This window comes from Prionailurus viverrinus, chromosome C1 (genome assembly GCF_022837055.1).
Source record: "Prionailurus viverrinus isolate Anna chromosome C1, UM_Priviv_1.0, whole genome shotgun sequence".
NCBI lineage: Eukaryota > Metazoa > Chordata > Mammalia > Carnivora > Felidae > Prionailurus > Prionailurus viverrinus.
In genome coordinates this window covers 14,479,410-14,504,871 of record NC_062568.1, presented here as the reverse complement: position 1 = coordinate 14,504,871, position 25,462 = coordinate 14,479,410, and the positions used below count along the sequence as shown (strand labels likewise).

Genomic DNA, 25,462 nt, shown 5'->3' with positions numbered 1-25,462 from the left:
CAGCTAAAACCCACTCTCTCCAACTCTGTCCTCACATCCGTAACTGGCCACTGCACAATACACAGTCCTAGAGAAAGGCTGTCCAGCAGCAACAGCAGTAGACTGGGAGTCAAGGGGCCAGAGTACTAAAGAGCGATCCTACATGGGCCTCCGTGTACTCCTCTATGCAATGGGAAAGCACAACCAGATGATCTCTGAACTCCTGGCCCAAAGCTAGGTGCTCAAAGATCCAACTGGGCCAGATACTGAGCCTGATTCTCCTCTCCTACTTGGTCCTGCCTGAGTAGCTCTGGGCTCCAAGCTCATCCGAGGCTATCTATGCGGCAGCCATAGGGCCCCTGGGGGCTAGGACACAAACAGTGACTTACCGGAAATCTAGAAATACACGCCAGGCTGCAGAGATGCTGAGGGCCATGCTGGGCAATAAAGAAGCTGATTTATTTTCATCAGCGAAATGCCGAAACCCAATCCCTGGAGCGAGCCGACCCAGCAGACAGCAGTGGGGAGCCCCCCACCTGGAGCAGAATGAGCTGGACCGCAGCCTGCCAGGTCTTGCCACCGGGGCTGATGATGGGAGGGGACAGAAGGGGAGGCCAGCTTAGCCAATGTGGCTCCCAGTCCCTCGGGCTGGCCTCTTCCCACCCTGCTGCTGGCCTGCAAGGGTCTCCAAAATGCAGATGCAGCAATGGCACAGCCAGGCAAGCAGGCTTTCCATTTTAACTCAGCCCCTCGTTTTCAGGAGTCTCAAACCCCAGGCTGCTAAGTCCACACGCCCGCTGGCATCAGGCACGGGGTAGGGGGCAGGGGGGGCACAGCTCCTCAGACCATTGCCCTTGTGAAGCCATGGTGAGAAATGGCGGGCATCAGAGTCCAGCTCTATCCCTACCTGGTTGTGCAAACACTGGCAGGTTACTTAACCTCTCTGTGCCTGTTTGCTCATCTGAGAAATAGGAACAAGAATAACCATCTCACAGGAGGGTCATGAGGAGTAAAGGAAATAATGGGCACCTAATAGCATCTCACGCATGGAGGGTGTGCATAGAAGGGAGAGGTGGACTTTCCTCCTAGTCCCTAAGCAAATTGCTGGCGGGGAGCGTCAACTAACACAACCTGTACAGAGGCCAAGTTGGCCCTTTCAAAATTATGTATGCATCTAATCTTCACCCAGCAATCCCAGTTCTACAGATAGAACTGCACAAATAAAAATGGTGTAGGTACAGAGTTATTCACTGCAGCAGTTCTGACAACAGCAAAAGCCTGGAAACAACTGTCCACATTACTTAAATACAGTTAAATAAAATACCAGTTAAATAAAACATAGTACACGCATATGGTGGAATCATATGCACCTGAAAAAAGATATAAAGGTTCTTTACGTGCTACTAGGGCAGGGTCCCCATGACACATCACTAAATGAAAAAGCTTAGGCTACAAGCCAAATCCTTGCAATGGCCACCAGACGCCAAATGATCTGGTCCCCATTACCTCTGACCTCTCTGCCTATTACAGTCTTCACTGCAGTGACACTGGCCTCTTGGATAATTCCCAAGCCTACGTCTCAGGCAAGCTGCTGCCTCAGGACCTTTGCACTTGCTGGTCTTCTGCTGGCAATGCTCTTCCTCAGATATTTTGTTGACTAACTCTCTCACCTCCTTCAAGTCCTTGTTCAGATGTCTCCTCCTCAGTGAAGGCTCGGCTAACCAGCTTTTTAAAAAATTTCAACTCACCACTCAACTCCACCCCCATTCTCAACCACCGTTATTCTGCTCTATTTTCTCCCAGAGCGTTTATCACCTTCTAGCATGCCCTCTCATTTACTTACAATGACTTTAAAACTTTCATTCTCACTGCCTGTTTTCTCCCACTAGAATGTAATCGCGACAAGGGCAAGGATCTTGGTTTTGCCCAATTATATCTTCAGTGTCTAGAATAGTGATGGCACAGAGACACTCAGTGAATATTTGTTGACTGAATGAGTGAATGTCACTGAGGATAGTCCATGTACCAAAGAACAGATGTGATTTGTTTTTTCTTCTTCATCAATGGAGCAGACTCAAGGTTACCCTTACAACCACGTCATTCTCGCTCCCCTGCACTGTTTTCTCAAACGGAAGACAACAAAGCAAGTTCACAGCCACGCCAGCAGTCGCTATAACCCACAGCCTGGGCACTGCTGAGGATTGGTGCCAGGGAGGCAGGACCCGTAGAGGTGAAGATCCTGAAAAGACCCTGGGAGCTAGGCCTGGCTCTGTCCCAGTTACCAGTGTGACCTCCACCTATCCCCCAACCCCAGGGCAAAGAACACCCATGGGAACGGAGCCTGGTGTTTGGATGATGCCGGGGAAAAGGTCCGGCCACCCACACCTGGTGCAGTGTGGTGGGAAGAACACCGGAACTACAGCCAGAGGCCCAGGTTCCAAGTCCAGTTCAACAACTGGGATCATTGAAAAATGAACGGACTTGCACTCAGGGAAGCATTTTACAGAGCACCACCCAAGGTCAGGTAGTGGTATCGGTGACAACAGACACGAACTGCCGACTTACTACATATAGGCACAGAGCTAGACGCCCATAGATTATCTCAATAAATTCTCAGCCCCACGGGAGAGGTACTGTCCTTGTCCCCATTTTACAGGTGAGAACCCTGAGGCTCAGAAAGGCTAAATGATTTGTCCAAGGTCAACAGAAGGCAAGAGGGGCTCATCTGCTGCAGGATTGTGTGCTGTCTTTTCTCTGAATCTCCCGGACTGTTCTCCCCTCCTGGACTCTAGGATATGGCTCCCTCGGTGTTCCCCCAAACCTTCCACCTCCACCCTCTCCAACATTCCTTCCTTCACCAGCTCCAGCATCACACTAGCGTCCCACTCACCCGCCCCAGGACCAGAGCTGTGATGAGAGGGAGGTCAGTCAGATTCTACGACTTTTCTTTCCCTCCACTAGCTACATTTTGAGCAACGTTGTTATGCTGCTTCTAGATTTGAAAACGATTCTGCTTTCAATGCCGCATACCCCTTCCAGACCCAGGGCAAACACAGCCCCTCTACAGAGCCGTCCCCCAGACGCTGCTGCTCTCCTGAGAAGCCAGGGCCCCCGGCCGAGATCCTTCTCCATCTGGCTGTGGGACACAGGGGACGGTTCCGCACCCCCTCCCGCCCTCATCTGCAGGCAATTCCAGGACACCACATTCCATGCCCAGGCCAGCTCAGCACCTGCCACCTAGGAGGTGATCCATAAGTATCTGGGCAAAGAAAGGAAACAGAAATGGAAGGGAGAGAAGGAAGAAGGGAGGGAGAGAAAGAGGGATGATGGTGAAAAGTAGCTGCAGCTGTAGAGAAAAATATTTGATTCATGGGAGCTTAAGTTTCTTTCCTTGGACATGGTCAGAGTCGGCATCTTGGGGTCTTGCCAGGTCCAGCTAACTTGCGCTTGTCTACAAGTGTGGCAGGAGAGGAAGAGGGGAGGGTGGCTGACAGGGGCAGAGTGCTCTCCTCTTGCCCTGCCTGGAGCTTGATATTTGAGCACCACAGGAGGGCAGACGTGCAGCTCAGGCCACTGGCCGGGAGCTCCGGTCCGCTCTGAGTGTGGCTCCGGCCGCCTCCCAGCCTCCACCCGATGGCAGCGATTACAGAGGCCCAAAATCACATTCCCTCAGGAGGGTATTGGTTTACTGAATGTTCCACGGGCAGACACTATTCTCCTAGCCTGCCAGCTGCCTCGCAGAGCAGGGCCAGCTAAGGGTCCAAGGGCATTGGGACAAGCCCCGCCTCGCCCCACAAAGCAGGTGGCCGGCAGATGCTGGGTCAGTGGTGTCATCTCCTTACCCACAAGGTCAGGCCAACCTTCCGTCTGGATTCTCAGCACCCTGACTGTGGCAGGAAGTCAGGAGAGAGGACTCCCCTCACTTGGGGGAAGAGAAGGTCCTAGATCCTCCTCAAGAAGCCATCCCATCCTGCCTCTGTCCTTATGTCAGGCCATCCCACCCTGAGACCCATTTCCCTTGTTTCTTGACATCTCTGCCCAAGGGAGCCCACAGGACAAGAACCTGACCTCCCTACTATAGCTGATCTGTGCTCTCACAGTCGGGAAGCTCCGCCACCAGGTGGCTAAGTCATTCCCTTCCTGCTGCAGACTAAGCTTTTGGTCCTATGTGACATGACAGAACACGGACAGAAGATTTCTGTGGCAGCTTTGGGCTTCTGCCTCTCTGCCCGTCCCTGCCCCCCACCCCCCAAAATCACAGACCTGAAGGGCTGCCTTCTCCAGCAGCCAGGTTGACATATCCCAACAAAAATCAGTCTGGCAGGCTCTTGGTTAGAGGATCACCCCCTTAAAATGCTCTGCTCAGAGGTATGGGGCAGATTATCACTGCAGGATCCTTGGAACCTTTTCGTGAATCCGTTGGGACCGCCTGTAGTTTTGCACTCCTCTCTTCCTGGTTCTTCCCACATCTTACCCAAAAGTTCAGAAAGCAAGGATGCCAAACCCGATGCAAGTATGTCAAGGGCAGATATTCACCATGACGTATAAGTGTGTGCACAGGGTGGGCGCAGGGGCTATTTCCCCCTCTGCCGAACTGCCTCCCTCCCAACTCAAAGGGGCCACCTTCTGGAAGACAGTGTCACCCGCCCTCATCCTGCCTGGCCTCGGGGAGATGACGGGACGGACACAGGGCCATGTGGGTGGCTGAGGCAGCTGAGAGGCAGAGCTCTCTGCCATCCAGGGATCTGAGACTTGGCCTCCCTCTCTATGCAATGGGGCAGATTTTCTAGGCCAGTTCAAGCACCATCTCTAGGGCTGGAAAGAAATCAGACCAAGCAGCCTAAAGTATTTCAGGCTACCGATGAATTCTCTTTTAGATCAAGATCATTAAGTGATAGGAAGCAGTATCAATCCCTGACTCTGGCTCCAGACCCCCATGTTGGAATCCTGCCTCCACCATTTACTCAGGACATTATCTCGAACAAGGCCTTCAACCTCTCTGCGACAGACTCAGTTCCCTCATCTAGAAAATGGGAACCCTAGTTGCAACCAGATGTTAACAAGTAAGTATTGGGATCTCAGCTGTGACAGAGGCCCCAGGAAAATGAACACCCCATTCCAAAAGTAAAGCAGGAGATCACCACACAAGGATTGCGGGGACACATCACTGACATCAAGAAAGTGAAGAGACGGGGCAACTGGGTGGCTCAGTCAGTTAAGTGTCGGACTTCGGCTCAGGGTCATGACCGCCCAATTCATGGGTTCAAGCCCCGTGTTGGGCTCTGTGCTGACAGCTGGGAGCCTGGAGCCCGCTTCAGATTCTGTGTCTCCCTCTCTCTCTCTGCCCCTCCCCCGCTTGTGCTATGTCTCTCTCTCTCAAAAATAAACAAACATTAAACAAAAAAAAAAGAAAGAAAGAGAGAAAGTGAAGAGACAACCTGCAGAATGGGAGAAAAATACTTGCAAATCACATCTCTAATAAGGGACCTGTCTTCAGAATATATAAAGAACTTATATCTCAACAGCAAATGTACAAAAAAAATGATTTTTTTAAATGTGCAAAGTATGTGACTAGACATCTCTCTAAAATAAGATATACAGTGGCCAGTTAACATGTGAAAAGATGTTCATCATTAATTATTAGGGAAAGGCAAGCCAAAACCACAGTGAGGTAACACTTCACATCCACTAGGATGGCTAAGACCCCAAAGAAAAGCAAGTGTTGCTGACGAGGTAGAGAAACGGTAATCCTCAGACACTGGCTGCGAGGAATATAAAAAATGGTGCAGCCACTTTGGAAAACAGCCTGACGGGTCCTGCAGTGAGGAGACATATTTTGCCCATATGACCCAGCAAGTTCACCCCCTTGGGATCTACCCAAGAAAAAGTGAAAGTCCATGCAAAAACTTATCTATGAATGTCCACAGCAGTGTTCTTTAAAATATCCAAAAAGTGTTGGGGGGGGGGGGGTGGAGGCCTGGGTGGCTCATCGGTTAAGTGTCCAACTTCAACTCAGGTCATGATCTTACGGTTAGTGAGTTCAAGCCCCATGTCAGGCTCTGTGCTGATAGCTGGGGCCTGGAGCCTGTGTTGGATTCTGTGTCTCCGTCTCTCTCTAACCCTCACACTCTCTCAGTCTCTCTCTCTCTCTCTCTCTCAAAAATAAGTAAATAAACATTTAAAAATTTACACAAAAAATAAAATATCCAAAAAGTGGACGCAAAGAAAACATTCATCAACTGAGGTATGTATGAACAAAATGTGGTATGGCCATAAATGGAGTATCTTTCAGCAATAAAAATGAAGCAATGACCCCACTACAACCTAGATGAGCCCTGAAAATATTACACTGAGTGAAAGGCCACGTGCTGTATAATTCCATTTCCAGGAAATATGCTGTATAGACAGATCTATAGAGACAGAAAGGAGGCAAAGGCTGGGGAGAGATATGGGGGGGGGGGGGTGACTGCCAACGGCAAGGGGTGATGCAAACGTTCCACGATTAGATTAGGGAGATGGTTGTGCAACCCCAAATATACTAAAACTCACTGGACCGTACACTTTAAACAGGTGAAGTGCCTGTACTAAGTTATATCAATCAGTATCTTACATTAGAAATTGGGGCGCCTGGGTGGCTCAGTGGGTTAAGCATCCGACTTCAGCTCAGGTCACGATCTCACGGTCCGTGAGCTCGAGCCCCGCGTCAGGCTCTGGGCTGATGGCTCAGAGCCTGGAGCCTGCTTCCGATTCTGTGTCTCCCTCTCTCTCTGCCCCTCCCCCGTTCATGCTCTGTCTCTCTCTGTCCCAAAAATAAATAAACGTTAAAAATATTTAAAAAAAAAAAAAGAAATATATTAGCTGTCGTATTTTTTAAGAGACAAAGAGGGCTGAGAACTGTTCTGTGGCTCTAAACTACCTCCCACACCTACGCTTCACGGGGGAAAAAGGATCAGGAAGTGGGAGATTCCAAGAAGAATTTTGGAGAGTGTTGTTTTGCTGTCAGGGGCTTTTTCCTCCTTTCGGTGAGTCTTCCGGAGCACAGAGAACGTGAGAGGCAGAGCCTGGCTGGGGCCAAAAGTCTGAAGGATGAGAGGCAGGGCTGGGGAAGAGACAGAGGGGCTGCCTTGGCCTCCCCCATCCCAGGCTTGGCTGAGGCCAACAGCAATTAAGGGCTCCCGTGGGCCCAGGAGAGGGAGGGCTAGCCTGGGGCGGGGGAGGGGGGGGGGGATTTGTGCCTCAGCTCCTGTCTGAGAGGGCCACCTGTTGGGCTGAACTGACATCAACACCAGGAGGAGACTGTAGGGACAAGGGACACGTGAGCCCAGAAGGGTTGTGAGAGTCTGCCAGAGCTGCGGTCGCCCACCTGTAGGAGACAGAGTGAGTGACTTATGGGGAGTTTAACAGGGGCCCCCAAAACACCCACAAAAGTGCTGCAGGAGAGAAACAGCAATCTACGCCTCCAGAATCTCCCATCAGCAAAGAGCTCAGGAATCGTTATCCGTGCCTGTCTCAACACAGAGCGTGTGCAGCCTCACAACGGTACCTGGGGGACAGAAACGCCCTCCCGATTCCCTCCCTCCTTTCCTCTCTTCCCATAAGTCAGGAAAACAGGGAAAACCTAGTGATCTTCCCCCCACCCCAAAGCTGGTGCCAGGCAAGAGCCAACAAGGGGGAAGAACTGGCGGCCTCAGGCCAAGTCCACTGGTGCTGGGCACATTTAGGGCCAAGCAGAGGACCTTTCATTCCGTGAAAGTGGCTAGAAAAGGCACAAGGCTGGCCCTAATATCACTCGGGGACAGGGAAAGCACAGGACAGATTTAAGGGCTGTGGCACCCAAGGTGGCTTTATAACCACACTCTACAAGTTCTGCATAGTAGTCCCAGAACAGTAGTACCTGCCGGGGAAGAGTAACCAAGAGAACACGGAGCTGGTGATGCCTGGCTCAGGGCAGGTACCAAGGCTAGCCGTCACCCAGTCATTTGCACGGCATCATTATCATCATCAGGGATACAGAGCCAAAGTCCCCTTCAGAACCCACCCTCCTCAATTCACTGATAAGGGAACTGAGAACCAGAGAGGAGAAGTAACTTTTTTGAAGTCAGAGGCAAGTCTCCTGACTCCCACGAGTGGGGTTCCTAGAACAGAGCCAGCTACAGGTGGTTCCCAGAGCGTAGAGGAGTCAGAGGGATGTGGAAATTTTCTCAAGAAGAAAGGGCGCATATATATTCAAAATCACCTCTCTGCCTTCTCTCCTCCAGTAATTCAATGACAACAATAGTAACAGTAACAGTAACAGACACAAATTACTGCCAGCATAGAACATACTAGGCACTCCATATTTCACTGGGCATGGGGCTTCAGAACTCAGGCCAAACAGCTAATGGGGCTTCTGGAGGCTGTGAAATATATATTACCTCACTGAATCTTAACAACAATCCTACGAGGAAAGAAAGTACTGTTATTGTACCCATTTTATAGGTAAGACATTTGGGCCTCAGGGAAGTAAAGCGTCTTGACCGAGGAACATTATAAACAGAGCTTAGAAGCAGATCTTCTGATTCTAGATCCCACAGACTTAATCCCTATAGTAGGTATTAATCTTTTCAACGTTATTTCCACTTTCCATCTTCCATGCACCATTTCTCTGCCCCCTTTGAAGTTAGGCTTGGGTGTGTGGTTTGCTTTGGCCAGTGAAATGTCAGGCTTGGGTGTGTGGCTTGCTTTGGCCAATGAATGTCAGCAGAAGGAATATGTGTCATGTCCAGGCAGAAGCACTGTGGACATTACAGTGTCCATTACCCACTGGTATAGCAACGATGGAAACATCGATGGGATGAAGCCACCACCAGCCTGCAGTAAATAAGATAGATGAACAGATTGCCATCCCACACTGGACATGCAGCATGGGAAAGAAATATGCTTTTGTTGGGGTAAGAATTTGGGGCTATTTGTTACCCAGCATAACCAAGCCTCTCCTGACTAACATAACCACCACTGAGCTCCCCACTCCAAGTTCGTGAGGTGGGAAGGTCTGAGAGGGAAGCTCAGCAGGTCCATCTTAGCTCCTCACAAGTCACAGAAACAATGATTGAGCTCAAAGAAACAGAAAGAACCACTCCTTCAATCCCTTCATTTCAAAGGAAACAAGGGAGAGCTAAAGAAAAGGAGTTACCAAGGGCACCCAGAACACAAATCCCCTGCCTCCCAGGCCAATGTCTACCCAGGTCTGTCTGTCTCTCTCTCCATGTTCCTTGCCTGTTGCTCTCTCCTTCTCACTCTCTGTTTGCTGTGTCTCCCTCTCTCCCTCTTTCCTCTCTCTCAAAAAAAAAAAAAAATCAGAGAATTCTTGGACAAGCCCAGTTCAGGTGAAGTCACCACAGACTAGGGACTCATGGCTGCCATCAGGAGGCTCTTCCCCAGCTCAGTCAACAGAGCTTGAAGAGACTCTGGGTGTCCTACAGTCACAGAGTGCCTCTCCTCACAAGGTCCTCAGAGGGCTGAGATGCTTGGGCACAAAACCACACCCCCAGTGCCCCTGGCTCTGGGCGGGGGGGGGGGGGGGGGGGGTAGGGGAACTGCCCACAGAAACAAAAGAGGGACTGATGGGCACCATGGAGGAACCCAGAAGAGGGGTGGTCACCAGCCCCCCTTGCCATCTGCCGCCAGGCCAGGGGGCCTATCGTGTTCTCCATTCTTTCTTTTGGCCCTGAGCCATCTGCTACCTTGCCCAGCACGCACCCCCATTACCCAATACCCTCTTAAGTTGTGAGGGACTCTAAACAACTCAATGTCCAAGGGGGTTAGGAAACAGGAGAAGTAAATGGAGACAGTGAGGCAGCTCAGGCCTGGCCAACCTCTGGGCCTCTTGGAGGTGGAAGGCAGCCCACAGTGCATGGTATGGAACTCGCTTCCGAGAAGGCTCGCCCTGGAACACTCCGGAGGAATTTGGAGACTGCTCTGTGCAGCATAGGCAAAAATACAGCCCCACTCCCACCCACAGGGAGCTGGGAGCTGGGCATGGGGCTTCAGAACTCGGGCCAAACAGCTAATGGGGCTTCTGGAGGCTGTGAAACGTGGTGTCAGCCAGAGCGCTGAGCTGGCAGGTTTCCGACCAAACCAGAGAAAGACAGACAGCCTGCTAGGAGGAGGCCGGTGGGGGGCTAGATCACTCTCCACTTCACCACCCTGGACCTTCTCTCCCTCCCCACTCAGGACCAAGGCTCCAGGCATCTGACTACAGGCAACCCAGAAAACTCCTTCCTAGGTGTCACAGGCTGAAGTGTTTGCTCCCAAAATTCTTATGTTTAAGCCCTAACCCCCAGTACCTCAGAACGTGGCTGTATTTGGAGATAGGGCCTCTGAATAGGTAACTGAGTTAAAAAGAGGTCCTATGAGTGGGCCCTAATCCAATCTGACTAGTGTCCTTATAAAGAAGAGGTCAGGACACAGACACAGAGGGAAGAAGTCAGCCATCTACGAGCTCAGGAGGAACCAATTCTGTTGACGCTTTATTCTCAGGCTTCTGGCCTCCAGAACTGTGAAAAAATAAATGTCTGTTGTTTAAGCCACACAGTCTGTGGTATTTCACTGTGGCCGCCCAAGCAGCCTCAGACACCAGGCCGTTGTGTTCACCAGAGGGAGCTACTCCCAAAGTAAGGAGTCCTGGAGACGGAGGGGCTCCCCCGCTCCCCAGCCACATGTCCCAAGGCCTGGGACCTTCTCTGATCAGAGAGTTCTTGATATTAAGCTTCCATTTGATTCTTCACCTTTTATCCCTTCCCCTTCCTTCTGGCCTAAGCGCAGGAGAGCATTACCGTTCCCTGAGTATCTATGGTCCCCATGACCTCGGTCCACCACACAAAGGCAACTCTCCTTGTCCCCTCAATTTCGGGCTCGTCCAAAGTGAAATGGCTTCCCTGGGTGGCAGTGAGCTCTCTGCCATCTAAAGGTGTGAGAAGTTCGGGGCACCTGGGGAGCGCTTGGGGGGCTCGGTCAGTTAAGCATCCGACTTTGGGTCAAGTCATGATCTCGCAGTTTGTGGGTTCCAACCCCACCTCGGGCTCTGTGCTGACAGATCCTGTTTCAGATTCTCTCTCTCTCTCTCTCTCTCTCTCTCTCTCTCTCTCTTTCTCTCTCAAAAATAAACATTAAAAAATTGTTTAGTAAATATAAAAAAATAATAAAGGTGTGTGAAGTTGGACAAGCACCCCAAGGACCACCCTGAATTAGGGGGCACGGGGCGCTGAATAAGCTAAGCTCCAAGGGAGGTGGAAAGGGATGGAGTCAGACCCCTGGATTCAAATAGCAACCCTGTGTCCCATCTCATGATGCCCCACGACACGACCACATTGGTGTATTCCTTGGAGCAACGGAGTCAGTACAGCAGGATATGAGGTCACGCAGATGGGGGTTCCACAAGTGAGGATTTCCTCCCCCTCTGGCAGGTCCCCACCCTTCTCGAGCCTCAGTTTCCTCACTGTGGCAGCACAGTGTCAGATAGGCTCCATGACTGGCCTGGGCCACCCCAGCCTGGAAGGTCGGCCTACAGAGAACAGAAGTCCCATGGATTTTCTTCCCTTGTTTTGCTGCTAAGATTGATCAGCGATGTCCTGAGGGAGTGGAAAGTGGACCTGGGAACTGGTAGGGGGGAGGTGGGGGGTGCCGGCACCAAGGACACAGAGCAGGTCATGGAGGGTCATGTCAGGTTCTCCTGCAGGAGCAGGAGGAGCAGGGGGAGCAGGGCTGACTGCCTTCACTGCAGGGAGGGGGCGAGGAACAGCCCAGGCCAGAGGTCATCTTTCTCTGTTCCCCAGCACCTGACTCACTGTCCCCTGCCTTTCCCCCTGAGCCACCCAGCGGGCTCCAGAGGGACTGGTCTGGCCTTTCCTCCCTCACTGGGCCTGAAATAGAAGAGGCGTGCCACTTCCAGAAATGGCCTCATCTCACCTTGGACACGCTACCCTCTACCTATTTTTGAGAGGCCACCCCTCACCAGAGGCATTCCAGTGTGAGCAGCCCCACACCCTGCTGGAGGGCGGGGTAGGGACATCCTAGGACATGCCTCAGCTATTCTCTGCACGGAAGTCATGCTAAGCACCTGCCGGGGGGCCCAACGGTCTCCCAGGTGCTGTGCCCCATGTACCACTGCATCCAATCCCTCCCCCATCCTGGGAGTCATGACAGGGCTCATCTGGTCTGCACAGGGGTGAGAGGTGGGGACCAAGGGAGCAGATTCCCCCAAGCCCGGTGGCGACCCAGGGAGTGCCACAGGACCTGGTGCCTACCAAAATAGCACAGCGGTTGGCGTTCCACACCCAGATCCGCTCTTTACCGGCGAGGCAACCTTAGGCAGGTTACTGAACCCCTCCGTGCCCCGGTTTCCCTATCCAGGCACCATTACGGTGCCATTTCACAGGGTGGCTGTGACCATGACATGCAATGGTCACTATCAAGGGCTGGGCACCACGACTGTCACATGGCAAAGCCAGAACGAGCTCCTAAGGCCGAGGAGTCTTCCCCCTTAGCCTTGTCTGCAGATGTCTCAGGTGCGGGCCACAGTCACCACTGACCTGTCAGAGACACGTGAGGAGCCACAACAGGCAGCCTCCGAAGCTCTTACTCCCCAAAAGGTGCTCAAAATGATTTGTCGACTGAATCCCCCTTTTACAGCAGAGCAAACCAAGGCCCTGGCATCTTGTCAAAGGATTTGAACCCGGATAGTCTGTCTCCAGAGGCCACATTCTGAACCCCTACGCTAAACTGCCTTTCAAGAAAATGGCTAGGAGAAGCCAATGGCACGAGTCCTGTTACGATCCCAAGTCTGTAGACGAAGAAACAAAGACCATAGGAAGGCTAGGTAATTCGACCAAGGGCAGGCAGCTCCGGAGGGGAGACCTGGGACCTGGACCAGACCCGGGCAGTCAGGCCTGAAGCACACAGGCTCGCCCACACTGCTGCAACACCTCGGGCTTTGCCTGCCGCTCCCAGGCTGCGACTTCCTCAGAGAACAGGCAGAGCCACCTTGGTACTAACCCTAACCCACAGAGCCCACCCCCCAGCCCAAGGACCACTCCAGGGGACACCCAGACACCTCCCAGGCTCCAGCCTGAGCCATCTCTTGGGCACCCCAGAGTCTTAGGGGTTAGGTGTCCTTACGCCAGCTAGTACATGGGGAAACTAAGGCACGGGGACTTGCCCACAATTAGGGAGACAGGCCCAGGCCTCCTACTTCTCCCTCTTGATCAAAAAATTAGCCAGAAGAAAATGCTTTTACCTCAGGGCCCCAGAATCTAGAACCTTCCAGGAGTACCCCCAGCCAGGAAGAAAAGCAGGATAGGAATAATGATGACTGCTCCCACCTTATGGCTGGTTCCGGTTGGCTCTGCTTTCCCTGTGGGGGATGCAGCCCAGTGGCAGTGGGGAGCACACAATTGGACAGGCAGGGTCAGCCCCGCTGACCACCCCAACTGTGTAGCTCCCGGACCAGGCCAACCGTAGTCAGGCCAGGCCAGGCCAGGCCAGGCCAGGGGAGAGGACAGCAGAGCCTCGAACTGCTTCCCTAGCCTTCCCTTCCCACCCTGCAGGCACAGGGCCAGCTTCTCAGCCTCTAGACAGGAGCCCCTCTGTCCCTGCAGGATGAGCTGACCTTTAACTGGCCAAAAGGTCCCACTGGTTCCATCCCCCTGCCTGGGGGAGCGGATGAGGAGAGAGGAGGGAGGCAAGGGGCGGAGAAGAGCCCCTGGCTCCCTCACCCTCTCCTTCCTCCTCTTTCCTGCCTCTCACGGCTGCGGTCTCCCTCCGCGGGGCCATCCGCCTTCCCTCGCAGCGACTGTGTCCCCACCCTGGCCTTCCACAGCCTCTCCTTCTTTCTCCGTGATTATTTTACCTTTTGTTTGCCTGGCACTTTACTAAATGCTTTTACATTTACCATTGCATTGAATCCACACCAGGGAGAAATAGGGAGACATTGAAAATACCTTCAAATTGCCAAGTGTTCTTGTTAAAAATGCAAACATCTCCAGAACGATGAACAATTAGGCTGGCAGCCTTTGGTACCTCAGAACTAATTCATTTCATCCTCTGCCTTCTCCCCAGCCACTCGGCACAGCAGATGGGGTTGGGGCAGTGGGGAGGCGTGCTTTGGGCACCGCTTCAGCCCAGTGGGGTATCTGGGCCCCTGGGGGGAGGAAGGGAGCGGGAACTAAGGGAGGCAAGAGGAGGAGCCATGGACCTGGCAGTGTTGCCTGTAAACAACATGCTCTCCTCAAGCCCTGGGTTCTAGCCCCACAGCCACCCTCGTCCCACTCGCTCTGAAATCTATCACTCACTGTGGTATCTCTAAGGTCAGAGAGATCATCTGTTTTCAAGAAAAGACCTAAAAGAATTTCAGAGTGGATTCAACAAATGCAAAATCCTGGAGAAAAAGGTGGGAGGAGGCAGGGGGAAGGCGGGAGGAGGCGGGGGGTACAGAGAGTCAGGAGCAGGTCGGGGGCCCAGCAGGCCTGGCTCCCCCAGCCCAGCTCTGCCACGGGGCCCAGAGTCCCCAAGATGGCACAGCCTCACCCTAGGACCAGCTGCAGCTGGGAGAAGCCCAGAGGCTGGGAGCTGGTGTCTTTGAAAGGACATATCCCAGGCCGTGGAGGTAAATCGGGAGACCCTTCCTTCAAGGGGGTCCCAGTTATCCCCAAATGAAAACGGGGGAATGAGCCAACAGTCCTAAGGATGCTTCCAGATCTGCCATGCTGCGGTCCCAGGACCAAATCAGAAACGCAAGTCCATGCCAACCCCCAGACAGGCATCTCAAGGGCTCCTGGGCTCCAGGCATGCCCCCTGTTGGAGGCCCCACCCACCGCACATATTCAAATGAACCACACAAATAAATACAGTCCATATATAACTCTCAGGGACTGAACTTGAGTGGCAGTTGACCATCTGACATAATGTTAGGTTTTGTAGCTAAATTAGACATGCATTAATTTCAACTGCAGCTTACTTTTCAAATTTTGGAGCCTATCGGTTTCATTTCCAGCTCTTCGACATTTTCGTTGGCTGTTGATGAAAGCTTGTAGGTCCTGCATGCTGTGTCTACATTCCTAGTGCTCTGACCCCGGGGAACTCAGGCAGTGAGCCTGGAGAAATCTAACAGCAGGTTGAAAAGAAATCTAACAAATGCAGTGTTTGCTGCACAGGAGTTCTCTCAAGCTCCACTCAAGGCCACCTCCTCTGAGGAGCCCTCTCAGGCCACTCCAGCTGTCTAGAATCCCTCCCCTGCCAGTCTCAGAGCACTCACTGCTCACCATAGATGGGACTCATTTAACAACAGCGATACACTCTCGTGTGGCTGTTTGGCTGCATTCTTTAGCTCTGTCTTCATTATCTATGCTCTGTCTTATCTTCCCCCACTGAACTGTGAGCTCTCCAAGGTGCCCTGGACCTCTCCTCTGCCTCCTCTTTGAACCCAGTATGGCGTTCACAGCCAACCAAGAGAGCCAAGGCCATGTGAGCAGGGGCAGTGTTGTTTGGAGAGGAGCTAGAAGCCACTGCTATCACCTACCCTCCATGCCATCCTCTCGATGCCCATTGAAGTTGTCATAGGAATCCCAGCGGATGAGGGGGTCAGAGGTGTTATAGTCCACGGACACACTCGGCCCGTTCTCCAGGTGTTCCATGCCTGAGAGAAATGGGAAGGGAGGGCAGTGAAGAGAAAGAAAAAAAAAATCAGCAGCTAGAAAAACAGAGGAAGTCAACAGCTTCCCCAGGGATGCTCCCTAAGGGACTTCTTATTTTCTTAACCATAGTGGGTGGGACCAGTAGCTTAAATTGGACAGAGAACCCAGGAGTCTGGTTTCTTGCATTCTTGAAAAGGCTCATACCAGGTCGTAGGGGTAAATCAGGACGGAACACTGAGGAATGAAGTTCCCCCCCTTCCCAGGGAGAAAGCTGGAGAGCCCTCTGGCTGGGTGTCTGTCTCGTCCTATTCTGTGTCTCTAGGGTCCCTGGGTCAGTGCCAGGGGGCCAGAAAGCCTGCCCCTGGATTCAAGGGGAGTGTGGAAGAGGCTTGTGACGAGCAGCATGGGGCCAAGGACATCAGGGAAATCACAGCCGTGATACTCAGAAGACACTAGGTCATTCTAGCCAACCCCCCTCCTCCCACTTAAGATGCCCTCCACTCCAGGCAGAAATCCAAGGGGAGAAGCAGTCTCTCCCACACATCCACAGAAGGGGAAGAGCGCACGAGCCCCAAGTCCTGCCTCCTAGGGCAAGTCCCTTTCCTTTCCTCTTGGCAGTCTTTTCTAGAATCTACCCAGAGTCCCACTGTCTGTAACCTAATTTTGTCTCGTCCTCATTCTGTTCTCAAACAGGATGGAGAACAACTGGCCTCCACATATAAGCAGTCTAAAGGCTTAATGGCTATTATTAAAGTGGCCTTCTCATCTTCAGGTTGAACCACCTCGGGCCTCATAAATACTTCTTGTCCATCTAGCTCCTCTGCATGCCCCCCAGCCACTCCCTCCATCCACCACAGCCCTCAACCTCTGAATATAACAGGATGGTGACCTAATGGGACAAGAACAGTTTACCCAACCCAGCATCTCTTGGTCGGCTTTTTTATTTTTATTCTCCAAAGATTAAGTCATTGGTTCATGTTTAGCTGAGGGTCCACTCTAAAACCCAGATCCTTTACTGCTGGCCTGCCTTGCAGCCATAGTAACTTGACAATTGTGGGGCAGATGGGGTGGAGAGAGGACAGGTCAGGAAGAAAGCAAGGGCATGGAAAAATGAATTCTAACAAGCTAATACCTTGAATTTTCTCTGGTCCATAAGAAAATACAAATTCCACTTTGCCATATTCTGGAAATCGATCATCTGAAAAGGGAGAAGAAAAGACAAAAAGGGGCAGTGAATTCCCCAAAAGGACTCAAATTTTAATCTTTCTAGACAAGATTAACATAATGTGCACATGCAGGGTTGATAATACCACATGCACACGTAATGAAATGAGCCTCTTTAGCCCTAGTCCTACTTGCCTGAGATAACCATGCCCAACCATTTCTATTTCTTGTTCCACTAACAGTTACCTCTAAGACTCTAAATAATAGACTCTATTTTTATGCCACTACCTCTCAATTTATCAATTTCAAGTAATCTCCACTGATTCACCATTATGAAAATGATTAATTTGGCCCGCTAATATCACTCCTATCTCCCTTCTTAAGTCAATTCTATTATTATTATTATTATTATTATTATTATTATTATTATTATTATTTATTCTGATTGCCTTTGAAACTTTAGATCCTAAGCTAAACCTCTATTTCTTGATCTGTTCATTTTCAACGGTGTCTCCTGACCCCCTACATGTAAGAGGAGAAAATTTGCACCACCCCCCTGCCTCTGCCTCTACCAACTCCACCTTTATGTTGCCTGTTATTCCTTTATTTTTCCTTGTTAAGATTGATAACATTTACATTCTGTTCTGAATTATAACGGCATCTTCTGCTTTTGCCCTCCTGGCTTCAGTCCGGGGGAAGCTCATCACAGAAACATCCTTCTACTGCACTGGGGGAATCAGTTTCCTCCTCCCCCGAGCCCCAGCCCTACTCTCTGCCCTTGGCCCGAGCCCAATCTGCACACAGATCACCATCTGTGTCATCTGCGTGGGAAGCAAAGTTACAGTAGGCATGGTGACCACTCCCTGGATGGGACATGCCAGTGCATGTCTCCATCACTGCAGGGGTCCCTTCATAGTATCACACGTGCGTGTCTCTATCTCCAATGGGACTGTGAGTTCCCTGAGGGTAGGCCCTGACTTCTTTCTCTCTGTATCCCCAGGGTCTAGCGCCTGCCTGGCACATATAGACACAGATGATTCTTGGTGGATATGTGGATGGATGAGGGATAGACAAACATACAGATGAATACATGGATGGATTTGGATGAGTGAGTAGATGTATGGGTGGGTAGATGGATGGGTGGGTGTATGGATGGATAGATTTAGATGGATGGGTGGATGGATGGGTGGATTTGGATGGATGGTTAGATAAGATGGATGGATGGATTTGGATGGATGGATATGGAAGAGTGGGTAGGTGGATGGGTGGGTGGAGAGATGGATGGTTGGATGGTTGGATGGATTTGGAAGAGTGGACGGATGGATGGATGGGAGGAAGGAAGGAAGGAAGGAAGGAAGGAAGGAAGGAAGGATGGATGGATTTGGATAAGTAGGTGGATGCATGGGTGGATGGGTGGATGAGTGAATGGGTGAATGGATGTGGATATGTTCCAGGTCTCAATGTGATATAGACAAAACCTCAAACAGATAGAGAAGGGAGACACCTCCCTAACCAACTCTCCTTCCCTCAGAAAATGGTTCCCCCTTCCTGACTGCCATAGCCCCCCCATTATGGCTCTTCTACCCTGTGGTATAGTTATTCCTTGCTAGGTCTGTCCCTCTACTCAGTGAGGTCACCTTTGAAGGCATCATCAAGGTCTTCCTTCCCAAAAACAACCCCGAGGTCATGGATGGCACAGGTGTGGAACTGCACACGGAAGATGACATCTCGGGCTGGGCTCCGAAACTTCTTGTGGTAGCACTTCAGCTGGGTGGGAAAGAAAGCAGAGCCCATCAGGGGACTGAGGATGAGAAATCAGGTCTCAGGGAGCCTCCTTATTAGCTCCACGACTGAGAACCCAGGGCTCACCCAAGCCCACTGAGGGAGAGGTCACCAATACCAAACAGGATTTCAGAGCTATCTGGGGAAACTTCTAGAAAGCAGAATGTTGGAGGCCAATCTTGCCCTGTAGGGACAAAACTGTCCTCCCAAGAAGTTCCTTCACACAGAAAGGAAAAAGTAGGGGTGAATTTAAATTACAGGAGAAAAGACTGAAGTTAGAAGTGACGGAGTCCTTGTCACCACGGGAAGCCAGCTCACACTGAGAGATATTTCCCTGAAGATATTCCAGACCAAGACACAGGCGTAGGAGAAGCGAGTCCAACTCTGAGGCAGGGGGATGCACCAGGACTACTGGAGGCCGAAAGCCTTTGCAGGAGCCCTGAGAGCCTATGGCCCCAAGGCTGGTGACTCACGAGGAGTGGTGATCTTGTCTGGAGAGGCAGGAGGGGAGCAGGAAGAGAGAAGAAAGGAGAGAAAATAAACAGGGAGGAGGGGGCTCGAAACAGAGGGGCAGCACTCACCAAGATATCTCCCTTCAAGAGCAGGCCAGGCTCGATGGTGATGCAGATGCTGGTCTGGCTGTCTCCTTGGACATTGCTACGGGAGAGAGGCGAGCGGAGAGAAAGAGAGCTGTTGAGGGGGCAGGCAGCACGCTTGTTCCCTACCGCCCCCTGCCAGAGGGCTCCTAGGAAGGCTTGCTGCCTCTGTCCCTCAGCCCTGTGCTAGATGAGATCCTCCTAGAGGAGGTCCTGGCCCATCCCCCCACACCCTGTCCCTGAACCTCAGCCTCAGGCCCCAGGCACCCCTGGCCTCTTTGTCCTGGGGAATACCTACTAGATGCCAGATGTGTAGACAGGCTGCATGGCCTGGTAGATCCGGAGAAACGGCCGACACCCTGTAAGGGAGGGTGATGTTAGCTAAGACAGCGGGAACGGTGCAGGGGTGGGGGAGAGGGTGAAGGAAGGAAGGGCTGGGGAGAGGGGAGGGAAGAAGGGGAAGGAGGAAAAGAAGAAGGAGAAATGGAAAGAGAAAGGAGGAAGAAATACTAACTTTTCATTTGAGAGGCATTTTTAAGTTTATAAAATACATTGCCACATCCGACATCATGTGCCAGCAGGCACTGCCAGTATCTAACCCATGAATAGACTGAGGCTCAACGAAAGCTCAGGAAGTCATGCCGTCGGGACTCCAATCCAAGCATACGTTTCTACCCTCCCCCCCCCCAACCCCAAGGCTGCCTCTTAAGAAAAGAAGATGGGAGACAGGAAGAGGGGAAGAGGGGAAGCCAGAGGGCTCAGGCAGGTACCTCCTTTAGACTCGAAGTTGGGGATGCCATGCATGATCACGTGGTGCAGAAACAAGGGCTTGTTGTTCATTTTGATGGAGCCAGAGAGCAGGCCACTGAAGTAGTGCACGTACCTGGGGCAGGGAGAGGGGCAACTTCAGCCAGGAGGCCTGCCCTAGAGCAGAGCCATCCTGGTTTCTTTTCTGGGCTCACCTAGCTCCGCACCACCACCACCCTCCTAGACCTCCTGGAAGCTGGGGTCTCCTCCCCAGCACCGTCCTTTCTTGCTGCCTGGAGCCCCAAGCAGAGAGGACAAGCAGGTACCACTCAAGCAGGAGCAGAGTCAAGGCAATACTCTGCTTTGGGGTTCTCTGGCGCCCCCTGGTGGTCAAAATGAAAATCCCTCTCCAGCTTCACTCCCAGCCCAAAAATCAGCTGGACCAAAATTCCCCTCCACAACATCCCTGACAGGCATCGTTTAGCTGCTCACCACCGCACAAGGCAGGCTGATCAACCATCAAACATTCCAACACCCCTAAACCTAGCTTAAACCAAGCTTATGCTTATAACCACAGGCCCCAGTTCTGTCCCCACAGACTCCCAGCCACATGACAGTCCAGCAAACTGTAAGAGCTTAACAATTACAGTCCTTCACTTTTTTATATCACGCTGAAGTGTATGAAAACCCTCTATATCTGGTATTGAAAGACATCTAATATCTACTGTGTATTCCTCTCCCCAATTCTCTTTGGATCTTGTTGGAAGAATGCATCTCCACTCCTTCTAGAAGGGGAAACTAGGTCCAGAAAGAGTTGCTGGCACAGCAAGAACACACAAAGCCAGGGGTGGGTGGGGAGAGAAGGAATGCTGTCTTTCAATGCACCTGCCAGAAAGAGAGGCCCGTCCTTTTGCTGTGGATTGGTCAGTGCGCCCTCCTTTTTTCTGAATGGTGAGCTGGGTCAGCCACACCAATCACAATGAATCCTGAGACTTGGCGAGAGGCAAGGGGGCTCTTTGAGGCTGGTGGAACCAGAACCCACATGACCATGACAATGGTCCCCTCCTATCTCTTGGCTCCTTGGCCCACCTCCAGGCCTGTGGGCCTCTGTCCCTGGGCCCGGGTGGGGTCACCTCAGACTACCCAAGCAAGATAATCTGATGGGCAGCGCCGGTTACTATTCAGCCCCTGACCAGCCCCCAGCCCCATTACTCAAACCGGAAACCTGGAATGGCGGTTCCTATCAGATCTCTGGATCGTGCCAACAGGATGTGTCTGTGTGCTGGGGACAATGAGCCGCCCGGGGGTGGGGTGACAATGAATGGGGGAGTTGCAGGCAAAGCCCCTCCCTCCCTCTCTCTCTGCCCTCCTCTCCTCCAACTGCTCCCGTCCCTGCAAACGACACTGCCCAGAAGGCGGGAAAGTGGCAACAAATACATAATGAAGCCAACAGCTGCATGTTCACACATGGGCACGGACAGAATCACCCACCCATAAGCAGGTGCGGTTGCAGATATAAGCTGCAAGGCAGACAGATAATGTAAACATACGCCCGACTGCGCACTGTGTAAGCATACGCCGTGCACTGTGGAGTCCCCAAACACTCCTACGGCTGAGAGGTAACCCCGACCCCGTGCTCCAGGCGTTCTGCTGCAGGGGTGTGACTGCTCTGTCCACTCTCTCTGAGCCACACTGCGTCATCGTAACATCATGCTCCTCTGTTTGTCCCTCTTATCCTTCAAGGTCAGGCTCGTGACCAAGGCCACCAGCCATACGTAGAAAGCCAGGGACCGACGAGCAGGTACTTGAATGACCGTTCTTTCCTCCCTGGGAAGATTCTCATTGATCCACAGCTGCTGCATCTGGCAGCCCAGCCAGAATTTTCTGCACATAAAGCCATCCTGTTTCTGACGGCTGACCCAGACACTGGCTCCTGGGTGTCCTGTGCCAGGTGCAAGACACCAGGCGGCCTGAGGACTCGCTTCTGCTTGGGCTTCCCACTACAATGGGAGTAAGTCCCCAGCAGAGCCGGCACCCTTCTAACAAGGCAAGAAAGATGGGGGTGATGATGAAGAATAAGAAGGGAAACCCCAGCATAGAGAGGCGAGGGGGTCCTGCCTGCCTGGTCAGTGTTCCAAGGGGCTGGAAAAATCAGTGGGATGCTTTGGCTTCTGGGCCACCGTACTTGCTGTCCCCTCTGCGTGGTGACCCCAGCCCCGCCCTCAGATGCTTCCCTTCTTCCTCTCAGAGCTCACCCCGCATGTCACCTGTTCAGAAAGTTCAGACCTGGTGCTCACCCTATCACTCTCTAGCCCATCATGCTCTGTTTGGGTTTTGTTCCCCTTCTAAGTACTTCTCACGACCTGAAAGTTCCCTGATGGCTCATGTCCTTGGGAAACTCCACGAGACCCTGCTGAGAGGGTCCGTCCCACAGCCCCGGTGTGCAGAGTGGTGTGGCACATCACCATGTGTGGTGGGCCCGCAGCTCTGGCCACATAGGGGCAGGGCCCCATTCCCCATCTCCAGCTCTCCCCTCTGAGCCTGCGCTTCTGACTCGCACTCACCTGCAGCCTCCCCACAGTCCACCAGCCCTGTGCTCTCTCAGCCATCATTAAACAGCACGTTATCCACAGAGCAGAGTCCCAGGCCAGCCCTCAGGACAGTGGGCGGCACAACCCTGGGGGCCCTGCCCTGACCTGACTTACAGGTCCCCAAGTACATTCTAGCTCTGCTAATACTTGCTATGGATCCTGGCCACATTGAGTCCCCTCCCTAGGCTCAGGCTTCTCATCTGTAAAGTGGGGATGCCCTGGATCATCATACAGTAGCTCACCATTATGCAGGGTTGGCCTCAAATCCATCATTTCTGACAGGTGTTCCCTGACCCCCTTCATTACATAGCCCCAATCTCCTCCACCAGGTCTATCCCACTCTGTTCTCTTTCTTTCCTAGCACTAACCGCTACCTGAAATGGTCCTGTCAGTCTATCTACTCATGCAATGCCCATCTTTCTTAGTGGAATATTAGCTCACTGAGGGCAAAGCACTTCGTCCTGCTCAACTAGATATCCCCAGCACTTGGAATGTAGTAGAGCACATAAAACTTATCCAATGAATCAATGAATCCTCTCTGCCCTGCTTCCTCCCTCGGCTGCTGTGGACTCCAATGAGACCACGTGCTTGAGAGCCCTTGGTAAAATTTTTAAAGCTCTCTCAGCAGAAGGTGACCCTTATGGTAAGAATCTGTGACCTCTCCAGGCTCGGACGCGGTCCCGCTGCCAGGATCAACATGGCATTTCCTTCTCATACAAGCTGCCTTCTTGCACCCAGACCAATGCATCCCCCACCAGCGGCCCCACTGCTCTCCAACGCTGGCCTCAGGAGCCAACGGCCATGCCCATCTGTGGGCACACACAGCTGCCCACCGGCTCACTCATGCCCCTAAGCTTACAGCACTCCAGGCTGGCACCTGAATATGCATGCTCCGTACACCCCCACCTAGGCATGGCTGTTCCACCCACTGTGGGTACGTGAGGCTAGTCCCCAAGACAGCGCGCACGCGCGCGCACACACACACACACACACACACACACACACACACACACACGTGTGCATGCACTGGCAGTGAGCCCTGGAGACCCACCTTCTCTGGGATGGCTGACCAATGGGCACAATCTTATCCTCATAGAATCGCTTCATTGCAAACCGGTCCAGGGCCTGATCGGCGCTGCAGGGAGAGACAGGTGGTCAGAGGAGCCAACTCCCTGGTCTCCCCACCCCTGCTCCCCCAGACCTATAGAGCCCTCCAGGCACCCTACTCTGAGAAGCTTTCAGGAAAAGAGTGCCCTGGCATTCCTGCATCCTGTATGCTGCAGGACTCAGCCCTGGGGCTTTGGAGCCAGACAGCCTGGGTTCTCATACCAAGTGTGCCGCCTCCTTATTAACCTTGTGCCTTGAGGCAGGTTTACTTAACCCTTCTGAACCTGATTTTCATTTTCTGTCAAATGAGAGTGACAAGTGCCTTCCTTGAAGGTCGTTACGGTAATTAAGTGAAATAACATGTATAAAGAGCTTGGCACATGTGGGCACACAGTAGGTGCCCAGGAAATGTTCACCATTAAGGAAAGATTAGGCTGGGTTAAGTTTCTTACAGTCACACAACCACCGTCTAAACCCTTCATAGAACATTCTATCTGTCTGCAAAGAGATCATTTTGAAGAGAGAGAATATAGCCCCTCTGTTCTTGACTCTCTAGCAACATCCCATCCCAAGCCCCAAAGTCCTTATTAAGGCCCACAAGGATGAGATAACTTCTAGATGGTTCTGTCAGACCCAGATCTGATCCAACATTTCTTTCTGACTCTCTCACCTGCTCACTCAGGAAAAAAGAGGGCTATTTGCCAAGGAAAAGTGGTCCCGAGAAGGTGGCTGGATGGGGTGTCCGTGGATGGGCCTGCCTCTCGAGTCTGCTGCCACCAGTGCCCCCAGTAAAGGACTCTCCTTGCTCCTGCCTTCCGTGCACAGCCACCTGCCTCAGAGCCGTGGGCAGATCCCTCTCCTTTCCGTGGGCTCCTCCACCCCGTCCCCTGTCATTATTCTGCCAGCCAAGGAAGGGAGAGGCCATGGAGGGATGGGCAGACGGGGTTCCTACTGTCAATATCCAGAGAATGAGAGGCTCTTACCTGGCAGAAATGTTGCTGTAGTGCATGTAAGCCGCGATGACAACACCTATCCTGCCTCGGTTTCCCTGAAAGAACCCCAAACACAAAGCCTTTATTTCTAAGGCCAGCCCTGCTGCCCCAGAACCCGTCCAGAAGCCTGGAGAAAAAGTGAGCAGCAGCTGGAGAGAGGGGTGTGGTTCAAAGGAGGGAGTGGGATGCCAGGGAGGGGAGCAGGTCGGGCTGAGTCCCAAAGAGAAGAAACGCAGTTGATCATCTACCACACGTGAGGGTCCCACAAGTTCCTAACCCCCATTTCTCAGGTGCCCCCCGGGACAGGATCTACCATCCCCTAGAAAGGAGAATGCACACACACTCACCCGAGGACACGTCTATGCATGTGTGCACGTGCTCACATACACACACGTGTGTACATGCACACACGCACACACGTACATACAGAGCAGCCCCTGCTCTGACCTTATTGTGCAGAACGACAACATTGTGAGGGTCTGCATTGAGCCAAGTGTCCATGGCCTTGCAGACGCTGCAGATCTTCTCTAGGGCTGGAGTGTGGAGGTCAGGCCAGCCAAATTCCAGGACCTGTGGTCAAAGTCATGAGTGAGAAGTGGCAGAAGCCCCAGAGACTCAACCGAGGCAGCGGGAGCTGCACCTACGCCACATGCTGGCTCCAGGGCAGCGGCCACCAGCCAACCTTGCTTCCTGCCCTCCCTGCCCAACAACCCAGAGTGGTTGCAAGGGTGTGGCCCAGAGACCCTGGCTCAGGGCCAGAAAGGAAAAGTGAAGAGCCCCCAGCCATTCACAGCTCTTTTCCAGGCCCTGACACACAAGCCATTGATTTTTCTGGC

At 52.4% G+C, this 25,462-nt stretch overlaps 1 protein-coding gene across 7 annotated transcripts in view; it reads right to left on the bottom strand.

Annotated features, from left to right (window-relative positions):
• The window catches only part of TNS1 (tensin 1), a 202,247-nt gene that overhangs the window by 59,912 nt on the left and 116,873 nt on the right, over positions 1 to 25,462 (bottom strand). For all 7 annotated transcript variants that reach the window (XM_047871203.1, XM_047871204.1, XM_047871206.1 and 4 more), the window contains 9 exons: positions 25,074 to 25,196; positions 24,618 to 24,682; positions 23,579 to 23,662; positions 19,960 to 20,072; positions 19,488 to 19,548; positions 19,175 to 19,250; positions 18,449 to 18,578; positions 16,780 to 16,845; positions 15,533 to 15,649 (listed from right to left, as the gene is read on the bottom strand). In XM_047871203.1, the coding sequence (XP_047727159.1) occupies positions 15,533 to 15,649; positions 16,780 to 16,845; positions 18,449 to 18,578; positions 19,175 to 19,250; positions 19,488 to 19,548; positions 19,960 to 20,072; positions 23,579 to 23,662; positions 24,618 to 24,682; positions 25,074 to 25,196 (835 nt within the window). The remainder of the gene's footprint in view (positions 1 to 15,532; positions 15,650 to 16,779; positions 16,846 to 18,448; positions 18,579 to 19,174; positions 19,251 to 19,487; positions 19,549 to 19,959; positions 20,073 to 23,578; positions 23,663 to 24,617; positions 24,683 to 25,073; positions 25,197 to 25,462) is intronic.